Below are 15,542 nucleotides of genomic sequence, written 5' to 3'. Positions count from 1 at the left end.
ATCTTCTTTAAAGTGGGTGCTGGATGAATACTTGATGAATGCATGAATCCTAACTTCTTTGAAAATGGAAAAGTTTAGAAATACTGAGGTATGCTAATTTGGTGTTTCATCTTGCGCTGAACTTATTAAATAAATAATGCAAAACGTGCCAAGGTGGTTGAGATAGGTTGTGATGAGGGCTACAGGGCCCCTGTCATATTAGAGTTTATGGCAGTAGTAGGAATAGGAACCATTTTTAAAAATAAAAACAGTTACAGAAGGCTGGGCGGGTGGCACACGCCTCTAATCCCACACTTGGGAGGCAGAGGCAGGAGGGTCGCTGTGAGTTCAAGGCCACCCTGAGTCTACATAGTGAATTCCAGGTCAGTCTGGGCTAGAGTGAGACCCTACCGTGAACAACCAAAAAAATAAATAAATATATATATATATATATATATATATATATATATATATATATGTTACAGAACACACAGTTTTTCCATGGTTCAAACTCAGTTTTATCATCTTCCATTTTGGGGATCACAAAATTAAGTCTTCTTTTTGTGTTACCATCATGTTCTTATCACAACTATAAAGTTCTTTATTGAGATTAGCAGTATATTGGACATTAAAAGGTATTTGCCCAACATAAATAACAGTAACAAAAACTAAATATTAGTTGAGTCCGAGGTAAAAACCGTGTCTTTATTTTCTTTCTTTCTTTCTTTTTTTTTTTTTTTGGTTTTTCGAGGTAGGTTTTCACTTTGGCTCAGGCTGACTTGGAATCTATTATGTAGTCTCAGGGTGGCCTCAAACTCCTACCTCTGCCTCCCAAGTGCTGGGATTAGAGGTGTGTGCCACCATGCCCAGCCTATTTTCTTTCATTTTAATAGTTTGTTGTTTTTTTTTTTTTTTTGGTTTTCCAAAAAGGGTAGCTTCAAACTCACAGCAATCCTCCTACCTCTGCCTCCCGAGTGCTGGGATTAAAGGCGTGCACCACCATGCTCGGCTTCATTTTAAATAGTTTTATTTGCACATTTTCATATACAGAAGAGGGGGTGAGATCATGAATGGGGACACTCTAGGCCTCTTGCTGCATTTGCCACTTTGTGTGTCTGCCTTTACATGGGTACTGGGGAATCAAACCGGCTGGTGGGCTTCTCTAGCAAGTGCCTTGACCTCCCCAGCCTCGGCATCCTTATTTCTACTAGCAAGACTCTTCATGAAATTTACAGCAAGAGTAATCCTAATTCTTGGGCTTTGAGTTTTAGTTGTTCTGTTTTTGGAAATGTGTCTTGAGGACTGATGAGATGGCTCAGTGAATAAGTGCTTTCCATGCAGGCATAACAGCTTTAGATTGCATCTCTAGAACCCACATAATGCCAGGTGAGGTGGTTCTCGTCCACAGTCCCAGCACCTCTACAGTGGCATGGGAGGCAGAGACAAGAGTCCTTGGAAGCTTGTTGGCCAGCTAGCCTGGTAACCGCAGTGGCAAACACCAGAGCCTCTGCCTCAGACAAAGCAGAAGGCCAAGACCCAACCCTGGAGGTTGTCCTCTGACACATGCACCTGCATTCCCTAATGGACATGCACACACACACAAAGGTTCAACAGAATGAAAGAGAGAGAGAGATTGAGAATCTGGAGCCCTTTTCTGGTGTCAGCACTGTGCAGCAAGGAGCTTGCATGTACGCTGGAAGCCATGCTCCTGTCGTAGGTGCGGTAGTGCCATAGTTCCTAAAGGTTTTCAGGTTCCAGGAGACCACTGCTATGGTGTACTACAAACCAGGAAATGCCCTTATTAAGGTGAACTGGTGACCTCTGGAGATGGTTGAGTTGCACACACTGCAAGTTATTGGAACCTGTTCTGCTTCTGGTCAGGAAGTGGTTTGTTGGCATGGACATCTGGGTCTGTGTGAAGGGTGGTGGTCATGTGGCCCAGAGTTATATTACCTGATAGGCCATCTCAAAGCTTTGGTGGCCTATCACTAGAAGTGTGTAGATGAGGTTTTGTTTTGGGGGGGGGGGTTCGAAGTAGGGTTTCACTGTAGCCCAGTCGGACCTGGAATTCACTAGGTAGTCTCAAGGTGACTTCTGTCACTATGTGTCTAAAAGGTTTTTCCAGTCATAGTGGCACACACCTTTAATCCTAGCATTTGGGAGGCAGAGGTAGGAGGATCGTCATGAGTTTGAGGACAACTTGAGACTACCTAGTGAATTCCAGGTCAGTCTGGACTAGAGTAAAACCCTACCTTGAAAAATCAAAGATAAATAAATAATAATAGTAAATAACATAAAATAAAAGGTTTAGAGGCCCTGTTTCCTTGCTCACTACCAAAAATTCTATCAATATGTCAGTCAAAAGGGTCAAGGTTTGCTTCTTTTGTAATAAACATTATAGTTTTTTTTTTTTTTTTTTTTTCCCGAAGTAGGGTCTCACTGTAGCTTAGGCTGACCTGGAATTCACTATGTAGTCTCAGGGTGGCCTCGAACTCATGGTGATCCTCCTCCCTCTAGCTCTCAAGTGCTGCGATTAAAGGCATGCACCACCATCCCTGGCACATTACAGTTTTTTTTAAATTATTTTTTATTGACAACTTCTATGATTATAAGCAAAATCCCATGGTAATTCCCTCCCTCCCCTCACTTTCCCCTTTGAAACTCCACTCTTCATCATACCTCTTCCCCCTCTCAATCAGTCTTTCTTTTATTTTGATGTCATGATCTTTTCTTCCTATTATGATGATCCTATTATGATGATCTGTAAGGTCATGGATATCCCAGCCATTTTGTGTCTGGAGGAGCACGTTGTAAGAAGTCCTACCCTTCCTTTGGCTCTTACATTCTTTCTGCCACCCCTTCCACAATGGACCCTGAACCTTGGAAGGTGTAATAGAGATATTTCAGTATTGGGCACTCCTCTGTCACTTCTTACCAGCACCGTGATGCCTTCTGAGTCATCCCAAGGTCACTGCCATCTGAAAAGAGAAGGTTCTCTACCAAAAGTGAGAGTAGCATTAATATATGGGTATGAACATTAAGTGCTTACTGGGCAGTTAGATGAGCATAGCATATACATTTAGCCAGATAGAAGCAGATGTTACACCCCTAGGGCTTGTGACTACCCTTGTTGTAGGTATTCAGTATCAGGGATGTATCCCTTCCCATGGAGTGGGCCTCCAGTCAAATTAGAGGGCAGTTGGTTTCCCCCACAACAGATGTGCCACTATTGCACCCTTTGGCTCATTTGGCCTGGCTGGCCAAATTTAAGCACCCCCCCCCAAGGTAGGTTTACACTCTAGCCCAGGCTAGCCTGTAACTTACTCTGTAGTTCTAGGCTGGCATTGAACTCACAGCGATCTTCCCACTTTAGCCTCCCAAGTGCTGTGATAAAAGATGTCCACTACCATGTCCAAATATTGTAGAATTTTAAGGTTAAGGGAAAAAAAATGAGAAAAAAAAATGTGTCTTAAGGAACCAATTCAACACAAGTCATACATACCAAAGTGCTTATTTATAGTATATTTAAATAGAAAAAGAAATAGGCAAAAAGGAAAAAATGGCTTTGTTAAATAATAGTACCACAGCAGATTGAAATTATATGGTTTCTGGGGTATGACAAGAAATGCCTGCCATTTCAAACCAAAATGGGTGTACAAGCTCTTGTAGGTGCTGCTGACCACGATGAAGCTAGTAGCTAAGGGCTCGAAGAGGCTCACAAATAGAAAAGTAACCATCCTAAAGGGAATCGGCTTTTGAGACAGATTTGCTGTAGAAGCCCTGCAGGCCTAAAACAATCCTCCTGCCTCAGCTTCCCAAGTGTTGCAATTGTAGGCATGCCCCACCATGCCCAGCTTGTAACAGTTCTTAGGTTCCAAATAATGTGATGTTCTTACACTACCTCTTTTATGAGAAAAGTAATATTCTGCCTTCCTTTTCAGTAAGTGATGAAATGTCGAAGGACTGCTTGAGCATCCTGTATAACACCTGTGTCTGTGTAAGTAACCCTGCCGTGTATCACCCACTGAAGTGGCAGACTTGAGACCTGTTTTCAGACATTGGAGAACACTGAACGTACTTTAAGTGTGTCTGAGAACTGAGACGAGCAGATAAACTGGGAGGCGGAACTTTGTAATAATTGTGCAGGGCCAAGGCTGCTGCAGCAGGTACTGAATCCCTTTAGCCCTGAAGGTTTCCAAGCAGCGACTGAGCGGTTACTTGTCAAAGGTGACACGACGGGTGGTGCCCGTGTGCTTTAAGATAACCTCTGTGAGTTTCATTACAGAAACTAAAAAGTATTCTCTTAGAAAAGATAACCTTTAGGTCCTTCTGCCTGTTCCTTCATTTTCCTTCTTAGAAAACAAAATGAAAACCAGAAGCCCTCCCTATGTATTAAATAGGACATTCTATTAGGTTGACTGCTAAGTCAACAAGAATGGTGACTAAAAGAAAGAAAAGAGTAGAACACTTAGTGCTAGACATTGGCTTGTGTTCTGGCTCCTCCTTTAAGTATATCTTCCCTGAGCCTTGTCCACAGAGCACAGTTTATAATCATTAACATCGTAGAATTGTTGTGAGAACTAAATGATCAGTGTTTTGTTTTTTGTTTTTTCAAGGTAGGGTTTCACTCTAGCCCCAGGCTGACCTAGAATTCACTATGTAGTCTTAGGGTGGCCTCGAACTCACAGCAATCCTCCTACCTCTGCCTCCCAAGGACTGGGATTAAAGGTGTGTGACACCACGCCAAGCTTTTTTTAAAAAATATTTTTATTTATTTATTTGACAGAGAAAGAGAGAAAGTGAGAGAGTGGGTGCACCAGAGCTTCCAGCCATTGCAAATGAACTCCAGATGCATGTGCTCCCTTGTGCATCTAGCTAATGTGGGTCCTGGGGAATCGAACCTGGGTCCTTTGGCTTTGCAGGCAAATGCATTAACTGCTAAGCCATCCCTTCAGCCTGTAAATGATAGTTTTTTTAAACATACATACATATATATTTTAAATTATTTGAAGGGGGCAGATAGAGAGAGAATGGGTACACCAGGACCTCTAGCTACTGCAAACAAACTCCAGATACATGTGTCACCTTGTGCATCTGGCTTTACTTGAGTACTGGGGAATTGAACCTGGGTCCTTTGGCTTTGGTGGCAAGCACTTTAACTGCTAAGCCATCTTTCCAGCTTAAAAAATATTTTTATTTATTCAAGAGAGAAAGAGAGTGTGTGGTTGCACCAGGGATTCCTGCCGTTGTAAACAAACTCTAGATGTATATCCCACTTTGTGCATCTGGCTTTATGAGGGCATTGGGGAATTGGACCTGGGCCATCAGGCTTTGCAAGAAAGCACCTTTAGCCACTAACCATCATTCCAGCCCCAAATGTTAGTTTTTTTTTGTTGTTGTTTGTTTGTTTTGGTTTTGTTTTTTTGAGGTAGGGTCTCACTCTAGCCCATGCTGACCTAGAATTCACTCTGTATTTACAGGGTAGCTTCAAACTCACAGCAATCCTCCTACCTCTGCCTCCTGAGTGCTGGGATTAAAGGCATATGCCACCACACCCGGCTAGTTTTTATTTATTTACTTATTTATTTGAGAGTGAGAAAGAGGCAGATAGAGAAAAAATGGGCATGCCAGGGCCTCTAGCCTTTGCAAATGAACTCTAGACACATGCAACACTTTGTTCATGTGGCTTACATGGTTCCTAGGGAATTGGCCCTGGGTCCTTTGGCTCTGTAGACAGATATCTTAACCACTGCGCCATCTCTCCAGCCCTACATGTTAGTTTGAAAGACACAACAATGTCTTTTAGGAGTTTATGGTATGGTAAATCTAGGGAGACACAACACAGGGCAGAATGAGAGGAGCTCTGCTATAGAGGCGACACTGACACTGACATGGGGACAGAAGTTCTTAACTTTCTTGTCTCATTCTAAAAAATAAAAAGGATTTCTGTTATCTTGCGGAAGTTTATAAAATCGATCAAGATCCCACACTGGGGCTGGAGAGATGGCTCAGCAGTTAAAGGCACTTGCTTGCAAAGCCTGATGGTCCAGGTTTGATTCCCCTGTACTCACGTAAAGGTGATTCACAAAGTGATACATGCATCTGGAGTTTGTTTGCAGTGGCTAGAAGCTCTGGTGCACCTTCTCTCTCTCTCATATTCTTTCTGTCTGTCTCTCTCTCTGCTTGCAAATAAATATTTTAAAAAAATAGCTGGGCGTGGTGGCACACGCCTTTAATCCCTGCACTTGGGAGGCAGAAGTAGGAGGATCACTGCGAGTTTGAGGCCATCCTGAGACTGCTTAGTGAATTCCAGGTCAGCCTGGGCTAAAAGGAGGCCCTACCTTGGCAAAAAAAAAAAATAAATAAAAATAAGAAAGAAAAATAAAAATGAGCTGGGCATGGTGGGACACTTCATTTTGTATTTTGTTTTTTTCAAGGTAGTATCTCACTCTAGTCCAGGCTGACCTCAAACTTATTCTCTAGTCCTAGGCTTGCCTCAGATTTACAGTAATCCTTTTACCTCTCCCTCCCGAGTATGCACCACCATGCCCAGCTTGTGCATACCTTTAATTCCAGCACTGAGGTAGGCTGAGGTAGGAGGATTACCCCAGATTTGAGGCTAGCCTGGGGCTATATGAGTTCCAGGTAGCCTGGTCTAGAGTGAGACCCTGCCTTGCAAAACAACAAAAATGTATGAAAAAAAAATGGGAAGAAATAGATGAAGTTATTTTGATAACAATATGTGTAATATAGTGTTAGGGTAGACAGCTTCAGATTCACTGAGATGAACTTCCAGACCAGGCACAGCTATGGAGGAAGGGATTTATTGAAGCTTACAGATCCAGGGGCGGTTCCATAATGGCAGAAGAAGCTGTCTGCTTTCATAGGTCCAAGCAGAGAGAGAGAAGTGCAAGCCTAAAAGCCAAAAGCCACACCGCACTGCATATTTCAGTAACCCCAGCTAGACACACTTTGCATATATTTAGATTGAAATCTAAAACCCATCATCACACTTTAGGTCTGAACCCTAAGATCCACTCCACCCAGTGACACTGCCTCCAGCCAGGTGGCTGCAGATACAAACTAGAAACTAATAAAACACTGAATTTATTGGGGGCCATCTATTCAAACTAACACACATAGCAAGAAATTTATTATTCCAACATGTAATCAATATAATTATTGAGATAATTTTGTTTGTTTGTTTTTGTTTTTCAAGGTAGGGTCTCACTCTAGCCCAGGCTGACCTGGAACTCACTATGTAGTCTCAGGGTGGCCTTGAACTCACAGCGATCCTCCTACCTCTGCCCCTCAAGTGCCGGGATTAAAGGCATGCACCACCATGCCTAGCTTTTTATTTTTATTTATTTATTAGAGACAGAGAGAGAGAGCGCACAAGAGTGAGAATGGAAACACCAGGGCCTTTAGTCACTGCAAATGAACTCCAGATGCATGCACCACCATGTGCTTACATGGGACCTGGAGAATTGAACCTGGGTCCTTAGGCTTTGCAGGCAAGCCCCTTAAGCACTAAGCCATCTCTCCAGCCTGAGATAATGTTTTCTTTTTGATAGGGTATCACTCTAGTCCAGGCTGACGTAGAATTCACTATGTAGTTTCAGGGTGGCCTCGATCTTACAGCGATCCTCGTATCTCTGCCTCCCAAGTGTTGGGATTAAAGTCGTGTGCAACCAATCCCAGCTGAAATTTTAATTTTTTTGAAGTAGGGTCTTGCTCTAACCCAGGCTGACCTGGAATTCACTCTGTAGTCTCAGGTTGACCTTGAATTCATGGCGATCCTCCTACTTCTGCCTCCAGAGTGCTGGCATTCAAGGCATATGCCACCATGTCCTGCTCCAGTGTGAACTTTTAAAAATATTTTATTTTAATTTTTTATTTATTTGAGAGAGAGAGAGGGAAAGAGTCTGAGAGAGGGTGAGGGAGAGAGGGAGGGAGGAAGGGGGAGAGAGAGGGGAGGAAAGAGAGAGAGAGAGAGAGAGAGAGAGAGAGAGAGAGAGAGAGGGAGGGAGAGAGAGAGAATGGGCACGCCAGGGCTTCCAGCTATTGCAAATGAACTCCAGATGCATGTTTTACCCTGTGTATCTGGTATACGTGAGTACTGGGGAATCTAACCTGGGTTCTTAGGCTTTGCAGACAAGCACCTTAACTGCTAAGCCATCTCTCCATCCCTGTATGTATGTATATATGTGTGTGTGTATAATTTTTATTTCTTTTGTTTTTTCATGGCACGGTCTCACTCTAGCACAGGCTGACCTGGAATTTACTATGTATTCTCAGGGTGGCTTTGAACTCACAGCACTCCTCCTACCTCTGCCTTCCTAGTGCTGGGATTAAAGGCATGTGACACCACGTCCGGCTTTTTTTAAAAAATATTTTATTTTTACTTATTTATTTGACAGAGAAAGTGGGGGAGAGAGAGGAGAGAATGGGCACACCAGGGCTTCCAGCCACTACAAACAAACTCCAGACATGTGCTCCTCCTTGTGCATCTGGCTAACATGGGTCCTGGGGAATCGAACCTGGGTCCTTTGGCTTTGCAGGCAAATGCCTTAACTGCTAAGCCATCCCTCCAGCCATGTATGTATATATGTATGTATGTATGTATGTATGTATGTATGTATGTGTATATACATATATATTGTTTGTTTGTTTTGAGGTAGGGTTTCACTGTAGCCCAGGCTGACCTGGAATTCACTATGTAGTCTCAGGGTGGCCTTGAACTTCCAACAATCCTCCTACCTCTGCCTCCCGAGTGCTGGGATTAAAGGCATGTGCCACCATGTCTGGCTGTTTTTATATTTTTTAAAAGAGAGTATAAGGGCTAGAAAGATGGCTTAGCGGTTAAAGACCCAGGTTCAATTCTCCAGTACCCACATAAAGCAAGACGCAAAGGGTGGAGCATGCATCTGGAGTTAGTATGCATTGGCTAGAGGCTGTGGTTTACCCATTCTCTTTCTATTGCTCTCTTTCAAATAAATAAGTAATTTTTTTTTGAAAGATAGTATACATAATGACTCCTTTATTGCCAAATTGCCTACAAGGGCATTTAAAAAATGTGACACCTAATGTTAATCAGTGGCATTTTAGTAAAACAGTGTAGAATAATGTGATCTGGCTTAATTCCAGGTAGATAGAAAACCCAGAGGGTCTTAGAGTAGCAGATATTAAGGTCTACAGCAGCAAGCAGTGTTTAAAATTGCCCCCACTGGGGTTGGGGAGATGGCTCAGTTGGTAAACTGCCTTCTGTGTTAGCATGAGGACCTGAGCACCCATGAAAATGCTGTTGTGGTGGCCTGCCTGTAATCCCAGGGCTCAGGAGGTAGAGACAGGACCCCTAAGGCAAGCTGGCAAGCTAGACTAGCCAAATTGGCAAGCTCTGAGTTTAAGTGAGAGACACTGTCTTAATAAGTAAGGTGGAGAGCAATCAAGAAGACACTCAATGTCAACTTCACCTCAACACTCATGAGCACACACATGTACATGCAAACACATGTACATACATCCCTTCAAAAAACATTGTCCACTTTGGAGTGTTGACTTAGGTAAACTGTGACCAACCTGGAACAAGTACCTCCTACCTAAAGATGCTTACATTTCAACTCATAAAAAATCCCACCGGCCAGGTAAAACTTGACCTCTGGATGCTAATTTATATCTCCTAGGCAGTTAATATGTATATGGTGTTAGGAGAAAAATTCCTCCCCCCAGAATGCTTAGTAGTATGCTTTAGAAAATGAAGGCCTTTGTTAAGAACTTTTGTTACAGAAAAAAGGAAGGCTTTTATTTATTATTATTATTATTTCTTTGGTTTTCAAGGTTGGGTCTCACTGTGGCCTAAGCTTACCTGGAATTAACTATATAGTCTCAGGGTGGCCTCAAACTCATGGCGATCCTCCTACCTCTGCCTCCCAAGTGCTGGGATTAAAGGTGTGCACCATCATGCCTGGGTAATTATTTTTATTTATTTATTTGAGAGAAAGAGCAAGAGAATGAATGGACGCACCGGGGCTTCCATCTGCTGCAAATGAACTCCAAATGCATGGGCCACCAAGTGCAGCTGTCTTATTTGGGTTCTGGAAAATTGAACCTGGGTCCTTTGGCTTTGCAGGGAAGCGCCTTAACTGCTAAGCCATCTCTACAGCCCCTGCAAAGGAAGGCTTTTGAGGCTATTAGTCCTTGTTTGGTATAATCCAAAGAGGATGCATTTTAGCCAGTTTCTAGAAGGAATAGAACTTTGATGAATTGAAGAAAGGAGATGAATATGTGGGTATTCAAGGGTTAGCTGATCAGAGCAACAGAATTATTTGATGGCCTGGAGATAATAGGGTTGTATGTGGTTAAACTCAGGAACCTCACACATGATACACAAGCACTCTTTAAAAAAAAATTTTTTTTTTTAATTTATTTGAGAGCGACAGAGAGAAGAAGGCAGAGAGAGAGAGAGAGACAGATATAGAGAGAGAGAATGGGTGCTCCAGGGCCTGCGGGCACTGCAAATGAACTCCAGACGCGTGCACCCCTTGTGCATCTAGCTAACATGGGTCCTGGGGAATCGAGCCTCGAACCGGGGTTCTTAGGCTTCACAGGCAAGCGCTTAACTGCTAAACCATCTCTCCAGCCCTACACAAGCACTCTTATCACTGAGCTACATTCAACCCTTAGGGAGATTTTTTAAAATTTGATTTAATTTAATTTTTTATCTTTTCACAATTTTTATTAACATTTTCCATGATTATAAAAAATATCCCATGGTAGTATCTTCCTCCCACCCCGCGCTTTCCTCTTTGAAATTCCAAGGGAGATATTTTTAAGCCTTAAAGAAGTGATAAACGTGTGTGTGCTTAGGTATGAATGGACCATTGCTCCTCTGAGTAAAGCTAGAAATCAGCCTTGTTTTACAGCTAGTAATACTGCATTTATTATTCTGCTATTGTTGTTGTTTTTTTTAAGATAGGGTCTCATTATATAGCCCAGGCTGGTCTAGAACTTAGATTCTCCTGCCTTAGCCTCTTGAGTGCTGGGATTACAGTTGTGCTACCATACCCAAAAGTATTTCAGTTTAATTTCCAAACTCTTGAGCTTAACTTTTAAGATTGTTCACCAGCTAGTTTATTTCCTTTATGCCTTCTTTTTTTCCCAGGCTTGCTATAGAGACAAGATAGCAAAGATGAATATGATAGAATACCTCTGTCATGTAGTTCACAGTTAATGGAATGAGGGTCAGAGTATGGTAAAGGATCCTGGATAGATACAGACCAAGGGCTTTGAGAATCCAGGGGAATAGTGGCGCATATGTAGAAAATAAGTTAGGGATACATTCATGGGGAGGGGATCATCTTGAAGAATTTGTAAGCTTGCTAATTCCTGTCTTTGTTATTAACTTATTAAAAGCATGTTTGACTATAAATAAAGATAAAATAACAAAGTGTAAATCACAATCATGGATGTTTCCAATAATCATGTTAAACAGTTGCCAGCAATTTGCTACAAATAATTTTAGACTTTTTTCTGTGCATGTTGGTATGTGTACAAGCACCATTTCATGGCCAGCTTTCTAATTCTCCCAGAATCTTAAAGAGTAGCCACAGTCTTGTTTCTAATGGCATATTCCATCATGTAGATAAAGCATACTTGATTTATGTGTTCCACATTAACAGACATTTATTTTACAATGTTCATATATTTTAAATGATGCTGACAGCCAGGCATGGTGGCACACACCTTTAATCCCAGCACTTGGGAGGCAAAGGCAGTAAGTTTGAGGCTCGCCTGAGACAACATAGTAAAAGCTAGGTCAGCCTTGGCTAGAGTGAGACCTTACATCAAAATACTCCCCGCCCCAAAGGAAAACAGGGATGCACCTAAAGGATGCTGACATTAAGGAGTTGAGGGGGGGTGTTATTCCCAAAGGGAAGAACAAAGTGTTAGAAGTAGGAAAAATCCCTTTGTGCATTGAGTGTTAGCAGCAAGTCATTTAGCCTGGCCCAACCAAAGGTAAGTCTTTGGAAGGTTGTACCTGGCAGATAGATACTTTACACGATTCGAAGGACCTTTGATTATCAGTCAGAAGAGTGGGATTTATTTGACTAGCAAAAGAAACTTTTAAAGCCCTTTGATCACCTAAAAAGTTCATTTCAGCTATAGAGATGAACTAGAAATATAAATCTATAAATAAGAGACTGCATGTGCAATGTTTATATATACATTATCTCACCAAATTCTCTCAGACTTGAGATAATCATTCTGTCAATGAAATGAAGGTTCAAAAGTGGGAAGTGGTTTGCTTGGATGGAATGTCTTGACGTTTAAAAGTCATGCTTTAGACCCAGTTAAGATTTCGGTTTTGAAACTGGCACACAGAGTCCTTGGCTGGTTAGCCATCTTGGGAAGCACAGCCTCATGTGTTAATTGTAAGCCTTGGCTGAGCTCTAGGTTTGTTAAGTCAACTAACTTTTATTTTTTCGATAAGTTTTATTTATTTTTTAAATATTTTATTGTTTTATGTGTTTATTTGAAAGCAAGAGACAATGGGCATGCCAGGGCCTCTAGCCACTAAAACAAACGCCACACCTTTGTACCACCTTATGCCTTTGGCTTATGTGGGTCCTGGGGAATTGAACCTGGGTTTTTTGGCTGTGTAGGCAAATGCTTTAACCACTAACACATCTCTCCAGCCCTCAATAAGTTTTAAATTTTATTTGTACTGTGGGGGGAGGGGCGTCATATCAGAGTCTCTTGTCATTGCAAACAACTACCTATACATCTTTATGTGGGTGGCTGGCTGAAAGGCTTTGCCGACAAACACCTCTAACTGCTGAGCCAATCTTCCCAGTCCCCTAGTTTTTGTCTGAATGATACTGATTTGTTCTCTAAATGGAGACGTTTGGGCTTAGTCTTCTACATGCCATCTGAGGTTACTGCCTCCTGCTTTTTGCTCATTTTTAGATCCAAAGTGGGCTCCTTGTTGTACAATCCAAAGGCCAGGAGGCTTTTGTGTTCCCCATAGTTAACACATGACACCCCAAATTGTTGGCTCATGCCAGTTTTCCAAGATAAGATTGCTTTCCCTATGTCTGAAAGAGTGCCTTGCTCTTGATACTTCGTTTTGTGTTCAATATATTCTGCCCTTTCCCCTTTCTTCCTATGACAGACGGAAGGAGTTACCAAGCGTTTGGCAGAAAAGAATGATTTTGTGATTTTCCTGTTTACATTGATGACAAGTAAGAAGACATTTTTACAGACAGCAACCCTCATTGAAGATATTTTGGGTGTTAAAAAGGTGAGTTGTTCGGCTAGGGAGATGGTTTAGTACATACAGTACTTGCCACAGAAATGTGATGACCTGAGCCCAGCCTCCAGCTCCTGTGGAAATGCCAGGTATGTGTAGCAGCTGTCTGCCTGGAACTCCAGCGCTAGAGAGCTGGAGACGGGATTCCTGCGGCAAGGCAAGGCAGCCAGCTAGACCAGCCAGATTGGTGAACCCTGGGTTCAAGTGAGCAAATAAAATGGAGAGTGTTGGAGTGTTGGAGTGTCCTATACACACACACACACACATTTATATATGTGAACACCTACACAAATTGAGTTGTGTCCTCTAGCAGTTGGCTGGAGGGTGTGTCACATTAGATTACATGCTATTAGATTCTCAAGCTTGAGTGATGTACAGATCTCTTAAGCTCTTCTATGCCCCTACTGTCAAATTTTATCCATTTTTTGTTTCTTAGATGTGTTATGTATAAAGTTAAGTAGTACTCATAATACTAATGGGTCTTTATGAATTTATATACATTGAAGTCAAACAACTTGTAAAATATAAAATTTCATATTAATTTAGTGAAATTAGGTTTTTTGTCGTTTTTTTTTTAATTTTTTTATTTTTGGTTTACTGAGGTAGGCTCTTGCTCTAGCCCAGGCTGACCTGGAATTCACTATGTAGTCTCATGGCGATCCTCCTACCTCTGCCTCCCAAGTGCTGGGATTAAAGGCGTGTGCCACCATGCCTGGCAAAAGTAGTTTTTAATATTGCTTTGTTGAGATAAACTTGCTCCTCACTATTGTGGAGCACGTTCCTTTCAGCTGTTGTATGCTGTGTGGAGATTCCTCTCATAAAGTAGTTTGCTAGGTTTTGTTTTGTTTGTCTGACTGTTTTGAGGTAGGATCTTGCCCTAGCCCGGGCTGACCGGGAATTCACTATGTAGTGTTAGGTTGGCCTGGAACTCATGGTATTCCTCCTAAGGCATGCACCATCACACCTGGGTTTCCTTTTTATTTATTTATTTGCAAGCACAGGGCAGGGGGAGAGACAGAATGGGCACACTAGGATCCCCAGCTACTGCAAACAAACTCCAGATGCTTACACCACTGTGCATCTGGCTTTATGTGCACACTGGGAAATCAAACCCAAGCTGATAGGCTTTGTAGGCAAGCTCCTAAACCACTGAGCCATCTCTCCAGTCCTCTTTTTATTTATTTATTTATTTTATTATTATTATTATTATTATTTTGGTTTTTCGAGGTAGGGTCTTGCTCTAGTCCTGGCTGACCTGGAATTCATTATGTAGTCTCAAGGTGGCCTCAAACTTACGGCGATCCTCCTCTCCACTTCCCGAGTGCTGGGATTAAAGGCATTTGCCACCATGCCTGGCCTCTTTTAGTTTTTTTTTTTTTTTTAGGTGTTTGTCACGGCCTCGAGAGTTTATACTTACATGTAGGTTTATACAGGGTTGTAGGGGGAAGGGGACGTGGTCAGGGCAAGGAGTTGTAGGGTTAAGGGGACATGGTTAGGGCAAAGATCACAGTTACTGGTTAAACCGCAATGCCTTTGTTTCTTCATCAGCTACCTGCAGGATGGGGGAGTGTTTAGCCAGGTGTACGATCCCATTGTTTCTGGTAGTTGAATATTAGGTGACTCTTCTAGGTTTTTGAGGTAAGGTCTCACTTAAGCCCAGACTGACCTGGAACTCACGCTGTAGTCCAGGCTGGCCTTGAACTCAGTGATCCTCCTATCTTAGCCTCTTGATGGCTGGGATTAAAGACATGTGTCACCACTGCCCGATGGCTATGTTTGAACTAATGTGAAACCATTATACATCAGATACATTCCTTGTGGTGGTAATGTTTATTAGCCTTTGTTTATTAAGTCCACCTCTGTATTTTCTTATCAGTCTTTGATTAAAATTGGTAAATTGGCACAGATACAGGAGACACAAATGTATGCACTGATAACTACTATTTTTTTAATGGTCCTAGGGCCTTGGTAGGCAAATACAGTACTAAATTGTATTCTCAGCCCCTTTTTAAAATTTTATTTTGAGGGATGGAGAGATGGCTTAGCGGTTAAGCGCTTGCCTGTGAAGCCTAAGGAGCCTGGTTCAAGGCTCGATTCCCCAGGACCCACGTTAGCCAGATGCTCAAGGGGGCGCACGCATTTGGAGCTCATTTGCAGTGGCTGGAAGCCCTGGCGTGCCCACTCTCCTCTCTCTCCTTCTCTGCCTCTTTCTCTTTGTCACTCTCAAATAAATAAAAATAAACAAAATTTTAAA

The 15,542-nt window shown here is 42.2% G+C and overlaps 1 protein-coding gene across 2 annotated transcripts in view; it reads left to right on the top strand.

Moving 5' to 3' along the window:
* LOC101609903 (transient receptor potential cation channel subfamily C member 4 associated protein) overlaps window positions 1–15,542 on the top strand; it is an 81,378-nt gene that overhangs the window by 31,793 nt on the left and 34,043 nt on the right. For both annotated transcript variants that reach the window (XM_045157538.1, XM_045157537.1), the window contains exons 5-6: window positions 3,921–3,976; window positions 13,151–13,279. In XM_045157538.1, the coding sequence (XP_045013473.1) occupies window positions 3,921–3,976; window positions 13,151–13,279 (185 nt within the window). The remainder of the gene's footprint in view (window positions 1–3,920; window positions 3,977–13,150; window positions 13,280–15,542) is intronic.

This window comes from Jaculus jaculus, chromosome 8 (genome assembly GCF_020740685.1).
Source record: "Jaculus jaculus isolate mJacJac1 chromosome 8, mJacJac1.mat.Y.cur, whole genome shotgun sequence".
NCBI lineage: Eukaryota > Metazoa > Chordata > Mammalia > Rodentia > Dipodidae > Jaculus > Jaculus jaculus.
Note: the sequence above shows the minus strand (reverse complement) of the source record. Positions and strands in the feature narration are given on the sequence as shown.